At 37.1% G+C, this 15,971-nt stretch overlaps 1 protein-coding gene across 2 annotated transcripts in view; it reads left to right on the forward strand.

The window, feature by feature from the left end:
• Nucleotides 1–15,971, forward strand: part of sik2a (salt-inducible kinase 2a) — a 60,976-nt gene that overhangs the window by 13,015 nt on the left and 31,990 nt on the right. For both annotated transcript variants that reach the window (XR_013816368.1, XM_079814995.1), the window contains exon 4: nt 5,203–5,364. Coding sequence is in view for 1 of the 2 variants with exons in the window: in XM_079814995.1 (XP_079671121.1) it covers nt 5,203–5,364 (162 nt within the window). In the remaining variant the exon portion in view is untranslated. The remainder of the gene's footprint in view (nt 1–5,202; nt 5,365–15,971) is intronic.

Genomic DNA, 15,971 nt, shown 5'->3' on the forward strand with positions numbered 1-15,971 from the left:
TTTCAGAGCCATCAGATTTCAACTAAAATATCTTCATTTCTGTTCCGAAGATGAAAGGAGGTCTTACGGGTGTCGAACGACATGAGGGTAAGTAATTAATGACAGAATTTTCATTTTTGGGTGAACTAACCCTTTAACCTTCCATTCCCAGTGTTCAATGAACCAGAAGTAATATCAGATGCGACGTTTAACGTCTCTTTCTTGACTCGTTATTTCAGACTTCCACAAGATAATTGTATGTAAAATTAGAACAAAAATACAAAATAACGTACACAGGATGAGCTCATGTGACAAATTAATAAGATTGTGTGAGAACGATGCAACTTACAATTTAAATGTTGAGTGTGTTTTGTTTTCCATATATGAATGAGCATGAATGCTGCAGTCAAACATTGTGCTGTCCATTAAAAGGTCAACTACTAGTTGATTTGAATGCTAAATATTAATTCACTTATTTATGATTTAGATCAAAGGTCACTAGGATTGCTCTTCAGTTCTTAACACAAGATTGGTTCCACCCAGACCATGAATCGTTTATCATAAATTAATGCAATTACTAAAATGTTCTTTTTCTCCATGTGGAGAAATGAGGCATTTTTAAGCAACATACATTATATACTGTACAAAGAAAAAGCACATTTTACAGTTGTAATTTGGAATCTTGGAATCTGGGATTTATTTGCTTGTCTGTTTGTTTGCTTTTTTTGCTTTGCAAGGTCTTATTGCTGCCAACCTTGAAGATTTACAGTGAATTGTCCTGAATTGTATGTCTAATGTATTTCATTTTTTGGAACTATGTGATTTTTTTGGGGGGGCCTTTGCTTGGAAGGACATTTAGAGCATGGACCTCATGAAACTTTACTTGAATACCCCTGCATGTTATTTGCTATTGAAGAGTATTGTACTGTGATTGTAGAGATCTTTTTATATTTTTTGAGGGTTTGTACATGAGAAGAGGTTAATGACCATCAAGTTGCTCTTTATCACAATTCTCTTTACATAAAATTATACAGAAATGTAGTGATTAACATAACTGGTGCATCTAATGAAGTGAACTTTTGTCAGCCTTTTGCCTGCCTCCTTTTCACTTGAATCATATATATATTTTTTCACTTCATCTAAGCTTTTTAATGTTTTATCTGCTCACTAGTCATTTTCTTTCATATTCTGGATGATGGCGGGAAGTTCCATTTTTGTTGCAAGAAGGGTTTAAATATCATGTGTGGTCATGATATAGATTAGATTCAATTTCCTTATCCTACCTGCGGGGTGCAAATGACACGTTGTCATATAGTCAATCCATAGGGATGTGAAGCCATCTGTCAACTCAATATCGTACCATCCCACTCGTGCTGCACACTGCCTCGCATTCGCATGCACAGCGCACCCTTTGAAGTCTCCTACATGTCCCTAACACATGGGCCGTATGACGCACACATGCATACGCATGCAACTGGCTTCTCCATGCCCTTGTCAACTGATTAACTCAGAGGATTGCTGTTTTATTGGCGCTCGGCTCGCATCTGAAGCAGGCATGGCTGACAGTCAGGTCCTGTTTTGAATGTGTGTGGTCGGCTGTGGATGACAGGCTGGCCTTTCATTTAAAGAGGGAATGAATATATGCTGCTTGCTTCAGGTTGTTTTCGTTGGATTTGAAATTCATGAAAAGCTGGTGGTGGCATATTCACGTCACTCTGACAGCAAAAGGTATCATTACACAAACACCTGTGATGCATGAAAGAGGACATGAGAAAATAACGTGTTATTAAAGGGGTCTTTGCGTGAGGAATTACATTTCCCTTAATCTTTTGAGAGAGAAAAATCAATAATACTATGAAAGTGTAGCTTTCAAAAATATATTTGAACCAGTGTTGCTATTGTTAACTGTTCAAAATGGTTTGCATTCACTGAAATAAAGCTGAAATAAAATATAATACAAATATTAGATGGAAAAACCTAAACAAAAAGTATAAATGTTTCCATTGCAACTAACTGAAATAAAATAAGTTGAAGTTGAAGCACTACAATTACTAAAACTGAAACAAAAATAAATTAAATCTAAGTAGAAATATTTTGAACAAAACAAAAGCACGTAATTGTTAAGATCACAATTTTTTAATTACTCAAAAATGCTTTAAAAATAATTGTAATTTACTCAAAAAATAAAAAATAAATAAAAAAAATAAATATATATATATATATAAATAAAATTGCAATTCATACATACATTTTCTTATATACACTTGCTCTGTGATGAGCATTTTTCTGAATGAAAATTCATCTTGATATTTTTTGTCAGGGTGATACAACTGCTTATTAATATTTCATAAACATTTGTCCGCCAAGTCAATGTCATTTTGTATGACAAACAAACATGCAGGGGGAAAAAAACATAAAACAGGAAATTAAATCATAGAGATGACCCCTGACCCTCATGACTGTGAGTCAAGGTCAATACATCGCTTAAAATATCAGATAATTTGATCATGTTATGACAAGGCATAATGTAAAATGTCATGTGGTGTGACTCCTGAAAAAATGTAATGATATTTATGAATTAATAATTAATGCTTTCTATCAAGATACGTTGTATTTTGAAAAAATAGGGTCAGAAATTCTGGGCCCATTTAATATTAAGTCTCTTTATCTACTAACATTTAAATTAATAATTTGATACTATAGTTATAGTGTACATACACAATGTTTTTCACAATGTACATGTTTTTACACTGTACTTATTTAAAAAAAATCCCTGCATTTAATTACATCTGGAATTAATTTCTGTAATTACATCTATAATTGCACTGTTGAGCCTTCCCTTACACCAAGTAGGGATGTACCGATCAAGTTTTTTGAACCCCCAATCCGAGTCATTGAATATTGAGTATCTTCCAATACAGAGTAATTCCAATATAACATTTACTAAAGTAATGAAATGTATAGGTTTATATTATATATAGAAAGATAAAGTATATTACACACACTCTGTATAAAGACATTGGTATAAACATCTGTTAGAATGGTAAACATTGTAAACAGACTGTGTGGTCACAATTATGAATATGGGACTACTGATATAAACTTCTTGTATTTTATACAATAAGCAGAATAATGTCAACAGAAAGAAAAAAAAGTGGAGATAAGTTTAGAAAGCATGAAGCTCACGGTGTCAGAATGCCAGTCTGATAGTCAAGTCCGAAGCTAGATGCAACCCATAGTAAATAAATGACTTTCAAGTGATTTGTTGCAAAAGTGCGCATCAAATATGCTTAGGATAGCCGATACTAATCAGTTAAAACAATGATCAGCCCCAGATCCTTGAGATCGGCTCAGGTCAGCCCTATAACCAACCCTTAAACCTAACCATACCACTAAACCTGTCCCTAACTTTACCCGTATCACACCTCAATAGTGTTTTGCAGTACAACATGAACACAATAAGCAGGCCTACATTGTACCTAACAGTTTTTTTAATGTAAGTACATAGTAGTTGAAGACACAAAACAAAGTGGGGCCAAATTTTTTAATACTTTTTTTCAGCAAGGATGCGTTCAATTGATTAAGTGGCAAATGTTTTTTTTTACTTTATATTCATCACAGAATTGTGAAAATAAAAATGTTCAACTTTGATAATAAATAAATGAGTTTTCTTGAGCACCAAATCAGCATATTAGAATGATTTCTGGAGGATCAATGACACTGAAGAATGGAGTAATGATACTGAAAATTCAGCTTTACATTCACAGGAAAAATTATATTTTAAAATATATTAAAATAGAAAATACTTATTATAAATTGTTTGTTTTTTTCCTATGGATTTTGTACAAAGTCCATAGGAAAAGAAAAAAAAAATTATTTAAATATATTTATATACATTTTATTTATAGGCGCCTTTCATGGCACTTAAGAACACCTTACAAAGTCCATAGAGAAAAAAAAAAAATTACATGAAACAATAAAGACAATACAGCAACAGACGACAACAACCGTTTTAAGACGAGATTTAAAAACCGGAAGACTTGAACTGTTGCAAAGTTCTACAGGAAGCGAGTTCCATAAACGACGAGCCGCATAACCAAAAGCTTGTGAACCCATGGAAGTTGTCTGAGAGAGTGGAAGAACAAGTGTAAGTGCAGAAGCCGATCTTAGAATGCGGGAATGAGTGTATATTTTAAGAAGATCTAGAAGATACGAAGGAGCCAAATTATTAAGTGCTTTAAAGGTTAAAAGTAAACAAATTTAATTTACACAAAATTTAACTGGAAGCCAATGCAAATTTTGTAAAACATGAGAAATATGTTCAGAAATGGAAGTGGTAATAACTCAAGCAGCTGCATTTTGTACCAACTGTAATTTATGAAGAGATTTAGAAGGAAGCCCATAAAACAAAGCATTACAATAGTCGTGATGTTACAAGAGCGTGCACAAGAGTAGCAGTACTCTTGAGTGAAAGAACAGGACGCAATTGATCGATATTCCTAATATGATGGAATGCAGAACGGGTAACACTGTTAATATGGGCTTCAAAAGACAGAGTACTGTAAAGGATGACACCCAAACTTTTAACTTGATTAGACAGAGGAAAAGAGCAGTTATCTATTATGACAGATGAAATGTTTGACTTGGCTATTGTATTTTTTGATCCAATTTTTTATTAAAAAAAATACAGCCTTGCTCAGCATTATACTTCTTTCAAAAACATTAAAAAAAAATCTGACTGACTCCAACATTTTAAACTGTAATGTATAGCTACAAACTCTTAATAGAGTTAAGTCATTTTTTGAAACTGAACATTAATTGATTTTGGCACAACAAACTTTACTAACATTATAAGCAGATGATAATAATAATAATAATAATAATAATAATAATAATAAAAATAAAAATAATAATAATAATAATAATAATAATGTAATTTCAAGTAAATTACTTATACATTTCAATTGTTTTCAAATGAGTGTGATGAACCCCAGCTGTTCAGCTTCAAACTGATTTTGTTCGCTGCTGTCTTTTTGTCAAGTCCAATATAGTATTTAATCAGGACCACTATGACCAGTACTGTTAAACAGATGTTCCCCTGCCCTTTCCCTGCTCATTGTCACAATCTGCATACCATTTTCATGAAAAATTCATGACTGTGACATGTTGCCTGGATGTGCAGATGAAGACCCAATAACACCTGATCCCTGTCTGGCAACACAGACTACCTGGCCAGCCGCGGGCGGCTCAGCGAGATGGATGCGAGGAGGAAGTTCTGGCAGATCCTCTCAGCGGTGGAGTACTGCCACGAACGCAATATTGTTCACAGAGACCTGAAGGCTGAGAACTTGTTACTGGATGCTCACATGAATATGAAGATAGCAGGTAAGAGATGTACCTTTCCTTCTTACAGTCTGGGGACATTGAGTGAAAACATGGTGTTTTGATTGTTGTCCGTGACACCAACAGGCTTTAAAGGTGCATTAAGCGATTTCTGAGAAGCACTGTTGATATCTGAAATCGACCCCTCCCTTCATTGCTCCGCCCCCAAAATGCACAAACATGAAATGCAAGAGTGGATGTCTCTTTATCATAGCTTAGGCAAAGCAAATTAAAGTGAAGACGAGGAAGAACAAAAATTTAACAAACAGTACACAAGAGTACAAGCAAGAGTTGGTTGTTAGTGACCAGCAGCACACCAGCTCCAGACATACAATAGCTATCTTTCCATCTACCTATTGTTATGCGCATTTTGGTATATCACGCAAAAAATACGCTGGATGGAACCGCCAAGATGCGCATAAATTAAAAAAAATACTCATAAAAAACGTATGCACTCAATCGAGTCTGATACATTTTTTTATCCGATAAGAAAACATGCCCATGGACTACGATGGAAATGTATTTGGATGGAAACTTCCTTCATGCGCATAAAAATGCGGGACTTTTAGCGATGGGACGGTATAATTGGACTAACCAGCTGACCAAACTTGTTGCAAAGCATCTGAAATGCCTACACAAAATCTGTCATCAAAGTGATTCGGTATAATTACCTAGAACTAGGGCTGCACGATTAATCGCAATTAACATGAAATCCCGCTTAAACCGATTTGGCCTATCGCGATTATGAAATCGCAAAGGCTGTAGGGATGGCTCGATATAATGAAGTACCCATATTAAATCGATACCATACAGGGTCTGAATTTTGGCGCATAATTTTACTCTCTCTCGCAAGCTTGGGGTTTATGAAGAGGGAAATTACTGTAAATATTTATTATTAAATTAATCAACAAAGATTATCACATCAAATCAGGCTTTTGGAAACTTTCTTGTGAGAAGTAATTTCAGCAATACTGCACGTCTCTCTTCTCTAGCTCTCAAGATTTGCAAATTGCTTCTGGCTTCAAAAGAAATCGCACATGCACTATAAAACCAATCTGCGCGCTCAGATTCAACACTTTCGCTGTCGTTTTGGGAGAGCTGACGGAAATCACTTGCCCCCGTCTTTCAAAACCTTGCCAATTGAACACGCAAGCGATTTTATAGCATTTCGTAATACATGGAATGGGAGCTCTTTGAGAGAGTTTTCTTTGCGCTCATACTAACAACAAACACACAAGCCTAAAGAGCTTGCGCATTGTTTTTCCTTAGTCAAATACACACAAAATTATGTCAAAAATGTCCACCTTTAGTGAGTAGTCACATAAACACAGTTGGTTATGTATTTTGCGAATGTAAATAGTGCAATAGTATGCGTGCAAATGTTATGAAATCTACACGTCACTGGTTGAAATCGAACGCTTGAGATTTCGTTATATTACGATATGATCTTATGTGTATGCGTTGATCAGTGTTCAAAGAAAATAAATGTTTAAATTAGATCGTTTGAATTATGCACTCACCTGTCGATCTCTTAATGTCTTGTACAAGTCAGGAATGGCAAGTGACAGATGCTTGGCAAGGTTTGATGGTTCTTCGGCAGTTTTATAAGCAAAGTAATGCCAAATTTCACGTCTACTCCTGTCTTTATTAATTAGTTTTGGGCGTGTGGAGTGAGATTCAATTGCTGTATTGATTTTGTTCTATGTTGCCACATTTGCCGGTTTCACGTCAGTTTGGGTAGCGCACTGCCACATAGCGGTGAACTTCGGAACAGCAGCATATACCGAAATAAGCAAAATCATGATATTGTACCGTTTGAAATAAAATATATACCGGTATTTTCCCAGTACCAGTATACCGCGCATCCCTAAAAGGCTGCAAGTCATTTGTTGACTTCTTTGAAGAGTGTAGGCTCGGTCTGTCAAAACATTGCTCTGTTTGTTTGAAATGTCAACTTCTGGCTCAGCCAATAGCATGAGTTTGGGGTGGGATTAGCTGTTTAGTGGCTGTGGGGGCGGTTGGAGTGTTTTGGATAGGAAATTGTGGCGAAATAGTGGCGCATATATCACTTTTCAGGTTTTACCTTGATTTTCAAGGGCAAACATTAGCAATGATTAAGCACATAAGGTGTGCAAGATGAGAAAGTTAGATTGGGCAAAAAGAATGATGTGTGAATGAAAATGAAATCTACTGTTCATGTCTATTGTTCATATACTATACCCTGTCATTATAAGTGAAACTATCATAGTTTTTATTAATATTTTTTATATTTTCAGTATTCATTTTAAGTTTTAGTATTATTGTTGTGCGTTTTTGTCATTTATATTCGTTTTTGTGGTAACACTTTACAATAAGGTTCCATTTAGATTATACTTCTAAAGCATTTATCAATTTTAGTTTTAATTTCAACATTTATTAATACATTATTAAAACAAAAAGTTCTACTTTTTTATATTTTTTATTGACCTTAGCTAACATGAACTAACAGTTTATTTGTATTAAAAATGCATCTGTAAGAAATGCATTGCTCATTGGCATTTAATGTTAGTCAGTGCATTAACTAATGTTAACTGGGACCTTATTGTAAAGTGTTATCATTTTTGTTTTGCTTTTGTTAATATAGTTTATATTCATTTTTATTTCAGTTATAGTTGTTATTTTAGTGAAACAAGTTAAACTAAATGAAAAGGGGAAATGTTGCCTTGGCAACTAGCTGAAAAAAAATAAGGTTTTTCAATATTTCATTTTATTTCTGTTAATGTTAATAACCCATTTTCATATTCATTAAATACTTAAATGTAAAAGCATAAAAAATAAATGTCTAATTACTTCTATTTCATTTGTGCTTGAAACTGAATACAGCTACTTCAATTTCCTGAAGATTGCCTGCTTTATCTAAGGATAAAAAGGTGTAATTGCCCGATCCTTGCTGGCTCTTGTGCATTCCATAAGTCAAATCAGATTATTTTCTCAGAGTACACACACACACGCACACACATAATACCAGCCAAAGTCTATCAAAGGATCACATATTTACTCAGTGACATCAGTTCAAACTGGATTTAGTTGCACAGTTCATTCCTCGAACACCAACATACTCCTAGATTGGAATCACCACAATTTATGCAGTTCATCCAGTACACTGTTTGTACACTACAAAGCTATGGTGAACTTGCCTTGGATACATCTATTATGTTACATAATAGTTTTTGTGAATACTATTAGATGTTTTGAGAATGGAAAGTGTGATGAGAAATGAGAAAGTGTGATGCATAGTAGTGGGAGATATATCGACCAGGTGATTGAATGACCTGTAGTTAGCCATTTAGATTATCTTTATCACCCATTAATTGTGAATGATTGACCCATTGACAAAAGTGTGTCACATTTTGAGTCAATTTTGTTCAAAATATGAATTGAGTGTCAACAATGTGCATTCTTATATAAACCGATGATGAGCCAAAAACATTGTGACCACCTGCCTAATGTGCTGTTGGTCCTCCGTATGCTGCCAAAACAGCACAGAGACACAGAGGCATGGACTCTTCAAGACCCTTGAAGGTGTGCTGTGGTATCTGGCACCAAGACGTTAGCAGCGTTAACATCACTTCCCCAGGTAAACAGTGCACACTGATACGGCCGTCCTTGTGTTGTAAAAGAAAACGGGACTCATCGGACCAAGCGACCTTCTTCTACTGCTCCAAGGTCCAGTTCCAGTTGCCGTTTTGTGCGGCAATTGTTGGTGATTGACAGGGGTCATCATAGGCACTCTGACTGGTCTGAAGCTACACAGCCCCATACGCAGAAGAGTGTGATGCACTGTGTTGTGATATTTCTCCCATAACCATCATTAAAATTGTATGTGACTTGTGCCACAGTACACCATCTGTTGGCTTGGACAAGACGGGATAGCCTTTATTGCCCTTGTGCATCAATTAGCCTTGGGCATCCAACACCCTGTTGCCGGTTTGTGGTTTGTCCCTCCTCGGACCATTGCTGATAAATTCTTACACCTGATCAACCCACAAGCTAGCCTGGTCCTACCAGACTCTTGTACATTTCATTTGTACAGAGAGTCTTGTCACTCTCCATTGACAAGGTGGGTACTCTGTTGAAGTTTAAAACTATTGGATCTGCCCAGAGCCACGTTTGGTCGAGACGTATTTCATCTCAAACTAGCGCACAAAATCAATATCATCGTTCTCAGCCACTCCCTCTGTTCGCTGATTGGACCGGTTAAAATTTGGTCGGAGAAAACCAGAGAATATACCGCAATCCCAGAGTACTGAAGGAAAATGAAAATTGAGCGTAAGTATGTAGGACGGCAGAGCCAGGCTACCCACAAGCCTTATCATTTCAGAAATACTCTGACCCAGTCGCCTTGCCATTACAATTTGGCCCTTGTCAAAGTCAAAGCCCAAGCCCATTTCTCCTGCTTCCAAAACGTTGATTATGAGAACTGATTGTTTGCTTACCATCTAATCTACCCAGTCCTTAATCTGTGGGCTTGTTAGGAAATGATCAACAATATTCACTTCACCTCTGACTGGTCATATAATGTTTTGGCTCAACAGTATATACATAAATAGTATTATATTTACATATATTAATGGTGTTACATCTGCAATAGGCCACTTTACTTGTAGATCATCAGTCATTTAACAACCCCAAATTAGCTCACCAATGATGCATACATTATGAAATTCATTAAGAACAATTAACAGATCAACAAAGTAACTTATTGAAATACCTGAGCCTGATCTGACATACAGTTGTGGTCAGAATTATTGGCACCCTGGTAAATATGATCAAACGTGGCTGTAAAAAAATCTGCGTTGTTTATCCCTTTGATCTGTCATTAAAAAAATTCGCAAAAACCTAGCCCTTCATTGAAGTAAAATAATGGGGGAAAATCACATTATGAAAAAAATGTTGGCCACAATTATTGGCACACCTAGAATTTTTTATGAGTAAAATATCTCTGAAGTATATTCCCATTAATATTTACATTTTTAGCACACCAGGGTGACTAGGAACATGAAATTGTCTAGCTATGACGTCTTGTTTCACAGGAGTATAAATATGAGGAAACACAAAGGCCAAATTCCCTTAATCATTCATCATAATGACTAAAATCAAAGAATATAGTTCTGATGTGCAGCAAAAGATTGTTGAGCTTCACAAAATATAAAGTGGCTGTAGGAAAATAGCTAAAGCATTGAAAATTCCCATTTCCACCATCAGGGCATTAATTAAAAAGTTCCAATCAACTAAAGATGTTACGAATCTGCCTGGAAGAGGACGTGTGTCTATATCGTCCTAATGCACAGAGAGGAGGAGAATTTAAGTGGCCAAAGACTCTTCGAGGATCACAGATGGAGAATTGCAGAGATTAGTTGAGTCTTGGGGTCAGAAAGCCAAGAAAAAAAAATCAAACAACCCCTACATCACCATGTTGTTTGGGATGGATTCAAGAAAAAATCCTTCTTGCTCATCCAGAAACAAACTCCAGCATATTCAGTTGTCAGACACGAATGGAAATTCAAAAGGGACCTGGTTCTATGGTCGGATGAAATTATAAAAATAGCTTTTTGGCAGCAAACCCACCAGATGGGTTTGGTGCAAACCGGGATAAAAAGTACCCCATGTACACAGTTAAAAATATACCACTGGGCCTATTTTTTGCTGGAGGTCCTGGACATCTTGTTCAGATACATGGTATCATGGATTCTAGCAAATACCAACAGATAAAAAATCTAAACCTGACGTCCTCTGCTAGAAATCTTATAATGGGCCGTGGTTGGATCTTCCATCAGGACAACCATCCAAAAAACATTAAAATCAACGCACAAATGTGTCGCTGAGCACAAAATGAAGCTTCTGCCATGACCATCCCAGTTCCCTGACATGAACCCTATAGAAAATGAGTGGGTTAAACTGAAAAGAAGAAGCATCAACATGGAGCTGGGAATCTGAAGGATCTAGAGAGATTCTGTCTGGAGGAATGGTCTCTGATCTCTTGTCAGGTGTTCTCCAAACTCATCAGACATTATAGGAGAAGACTCAAGAGCGGTTATCTTGGCAAAAGGAGGTTGCAAAAAGTATTTAATAAAAGGGCACCAATAATTATGGCCAACGTGTTTTGGAGAAAAGCATTTTTATCATAATGTGATTTACAACCCACTTTTCTTTTACTTAAATGAAAGGTTAGATTTTTGTGAATTTTTTAAATAAAAGATCAAAAGATAATGTATATATATATATATTTACACCCATATTTGATCATATTTACCAGGGGTGCTAATAATTCTGACCACACTGTATGTATGCAATGCAAACAGGCAACTTTTGTTTTGTCCTTTTCAAGCGTGCATTCGTGGTGTTGAGATGTAAAATAATAACTGCAGTACAAAGACGCTGGGTGGAGGATGACAGAGAGGCTTCTAACATGCTGTGCTCCATAAGTACCAGTCACTGCAGAGAATGGATCCTTGTGCTAGACCGTTTGTCTGTATTTATGTCATACTAAGCTGAGAGAGAGACACAGAAAATGCATTATAGGGCGTTGCCATTGTGTCACTCATGCACTTAGATAACAGATGTGAAGCGCTTCTCATCAAAGCAGAGGCTTTTTAAAACACACCTCCATCTTTCAGAATAATTTCTGAACTTTTTTCTCTGATGTCTCTCCAATAGTTTCTTAGAAACTGAGACAATAATTAACATAATACGAGCAGAGATATAAAATGAATGTGAACAGCATAGCTCAGATAATTTGGTCTGGGAAGAATTTAATAGGAAATGTTTGAGTTCATAATTTTGAAACCCAACTTTTCATTGGAGACAGTTTTAGATACTGTTGTTGATATCTCTTCAATCTCTAAAACCTTACTTATTAGTCATCATCTGTAAATCGATGGAGACAGCTTTAAAATACAGTTTTCATATCAATTTGAGCTAAAATGGAAACAAACGTGTTACCATGATTGTCAGATTGTATTGCCAATGTTATGAATATGTAGCCTGGATGCCAGCCGAACTTAGCCCCACCAACAACATTTGAGGTCGGGAAGTTCGGTCTGGACTTGATCCGTTGTGGAGCAACTATGCTAGAACCAGAGCTGTTCGGAATTTTTTGAATGACAGATCAAATTGTCAGGGCGGGCTTTATACAATGATGGACAGATGAGTTGAGTTCTGTTGACAACTATGCGTCGCTCCGTTGCTCTGATTGGTTGTTGGTCTATCCAATTGAGTGCAGACGCATTTTCTTTCCTGGTTCAGTTGAAACACGCCTCATAATCACAGCCCAATGGAGCAGTATCAGACTCATATTCTGACTAGAATCTGAGTATGACGACGTCAGGCTAATGAATATGTAATCTCCACAAACGAGATTTCACAATTTGTGATGGCCGCTTTCAAAACTTGACTCTAAAAAAATGCTGGGCTGTTTCAACCCATGTTTGGGTCAAATATGGACAAACCCTGGTTTAATAGATTACCCCAATTAGCCAACACATTTGCGATATATTTGTAAAAGGTTTTTTTATACATGTTTGGGAAGGGTTTTTGTCGCATTTACACAGTTTTGACTAGGTGCCACCAGCATATGATGTTTTATTAACAAAGTTCAGGAGGAACATGTTCAAATGATCTATGCAATCATCACGTCATTCCAACCAGTAGTCAGCAATCAGTAATCAACATGTCTACCCAATCAGCATGAGTGGAGGCTTATATAAATATACGCAGTTGGCTCAAACTGTTCATCGACAGTTTTCAGCATCCCTCCACCATCGTCTCCTTACACTCGCCCGGTTACTTTCCTAACCAGAAATAATTGGGGGAGTACTCTGGTTCGGGATAAAATACAGAGCTCGGAACCCTCTCCTCAGACAGCACGCCAAATACTTTACTATGATTATTTGTAAGTGTGAACTCGTGAAGTGGTATTTTTTTAAGAGCTTCAAAACAGTGAATCATTTTGCGAAGCAACTAGTTCAGTTGAGACGAGCTTGGAAGTTTCGAAGAGCTCAGTTTGTCCCATCACTAATGACTATGGCCCTGTCCCAAATGACACACTTCATGTGTGCTTACAGTCTTGTGGTCTTTCAACGGCCGCATTGGCGTATGTTCGTTAAGACTGTAGGTTGTCCAATTTGTCATTTTAGGTTTAGAAAGGTTCTCGTGAGTGAGAGACCCATACCTGCATAGAAAATGGCTGCCTTGGGCAGAGTCCTGCACGGGTCCGATTTTGTAAATCCACACCCACCCGTACCCGCAGTGCTTAAAACCGCATTCGACACGTTTTCCGTCAACAGCACTAAATAAAATTCGCACCCGCAATAAAATCAGTTTAGCATATCACATTATAGACACACTTACACTTACTGTGTATTGCCAGCATACAGAAGTTATTACACGACCATTAACACAAGGACAACTTCAGCTGGGACACGCTTAACGTGAAAAACGCTTAACGTGGCTTAATGTACTAAGACACTGTTATTAAGAGACCAAACTCAGTAAACATAATACTAATAACGTATACTATGTACAAAAAATCAGATGAGCCCAGAATATGAACGCAACAGGTTTAATTACACGTTAAGCGTTTTCCTCCCATAGAAAACCATTATAAGAAAACGCTTAACGTGGCTTAATGTACTAAAACAGTAGCCTGACAAGCCAGACCCACATCAAGATGTTGGGTCTGGAAACTTACCATTGACAGGGCTCAATCCGAGGGGCGGGATAAACGGTTGTCTTTCAAATTCCCTCTGTACGCAATTGGATAGCGCCATGAGCGCCACAACCAACCAGAACAAAGAAGAAGTTGAAGCCGAGCTAACGTTTGTTGATAGACTTTCGCCATATCCGGTATCTTCTTTTCTTAAAAATGACTTCAGTGCCGTTCTTTGATCTTTTCTCAAAGAAAAGCTTAACTCCAAGTCTTCCAGAGTCGCGGCCAAAGCCGATTCAAAAGACCGCTGTTCGTCAGCTTCTTTGTTTACGAGTAGCACGCAGAACCTCCGCAACTCTGCCGTGACGTGCCGTCATTATGTTAAGCCCGCCCACCGACTCTACACACGCTGTAATTGGCCTGACCAGAGTTTGGTTTTTCCAGCTCTCAGGTCTACCGAGAGTTGCTAGACTACACTCGCGGCAAAATAAATGTTCTGCCACTAGGGTGCATCTAGATTTCTAGGCTACTAAAACAGTGTTATTAAGAGACCAAACTCAGGAAACATAACAAAAATACTGTTTGATAGAACTGCTTGTTCTTGGTTTGTTACCACAGTTATCTGCGTGCTTCCTTAGCGATGAAGTTCCACATTTGCGGCTATCTTTTCATCAACGACTAAAACGCACACGTGCCGCGCGGCCACAAATAAACTGATATGGATTTGAAATGATTTTGTCTTGAAATACAGGCAAGGCATACTTTTGTAGATGTGTTCCTAAAAATATGCATACATTTTTTAGGAACACATCTACAATATAATGCATATATTTTTATATATTCGTTTGCATGTGCCCGTGTTTCTCCCTTGTCCGACCCGACCCGCACCCGTGCAGGACTCTGGCCTGGGGACATTACCAAAATGGCATGCGAGTGTGCCTTAAAGGAACTGTAATGTTTTGCTGGAGATGATGAGTGTAATTTAGGCAAAGATCTTTGTGCAAGCAGTTTATTAAGAACTTAAAACAAAAACCAACAAACAAAAGCCATCATTTCACATCTTAACTATAGACCTGATATAGTCTGGCTATGAGTAACCCACTTCTAGCCTTGAATTTGTTTTTTGCCGAAATAACTTGCAATATGCTTGCTGGAATTTACTGTAAGAAGCACGTGAACAAAACCAGACCAGACAAAACACAATGGAAACACAAGGGGTATACATACACAAGGAGAAACAAACTAAAAAGTAAAATCTGAGAATGTTGCGTCCTTGAGTTCTCGTACTACATCATCATCAACCGTCGAAATTCTCTATACGGCTCTGGGGCCGTTTCTCAAAACCATGTACGCAAACTTCAGACTTGCGTCCTTGTTAGTTCAGACTTGCCACGTTCGACTCCGGAGAACAAACTCCTGAGGAAGTCTGGCAATTCTGCAAATGGAACAGCAACGTTCTTGATAGCGTTACTCAGCATGCTCTGGCTACTCCGGTTATCTCTGTATGTATATTTGAGGCTACAATAAAACGAAATATGTCATAAAACACCACTCTGCCTCTTTTCGTTTTCATTTAAAAAAAATCTTGCACATTAATTGCCACACAAATGTAGTTCAGACGATGCGTAAATTGATTATCTTCACTGTAATAAAATTAAATATGACATAAAACACAACCCAGTCTCTTTTTGTTAAATGTCAGTTTTAATGATCAAATAAGTAAATGAAACTTCACTTTGCCCTCAGCCAAAACGAATAGCCAAGGAACAAATTATAGATTCATGAGACCAAAGATCGCCCATTAGATCTACACAAGATAAGTTATATCTCAAGTTTAACCACCACAGGACAGAGCCATCGGCAAACGTCAGGATGTCTAGCCAAGGAAAGGCTGCTCTCACCAGGGTTATTGAGCACTGAGCGC

Source organism: Gobio gobio, assembly GCF_949357685.1.
Source record: "Gobio gobio genome assembly, chromosome: 4".
NCBI classification, from domain to species: Eukaryota; Metazoa; Chordata; class Actinopteri; order Cypriniformes; family Gobionidae; genus Gobio; species Gobio gobio.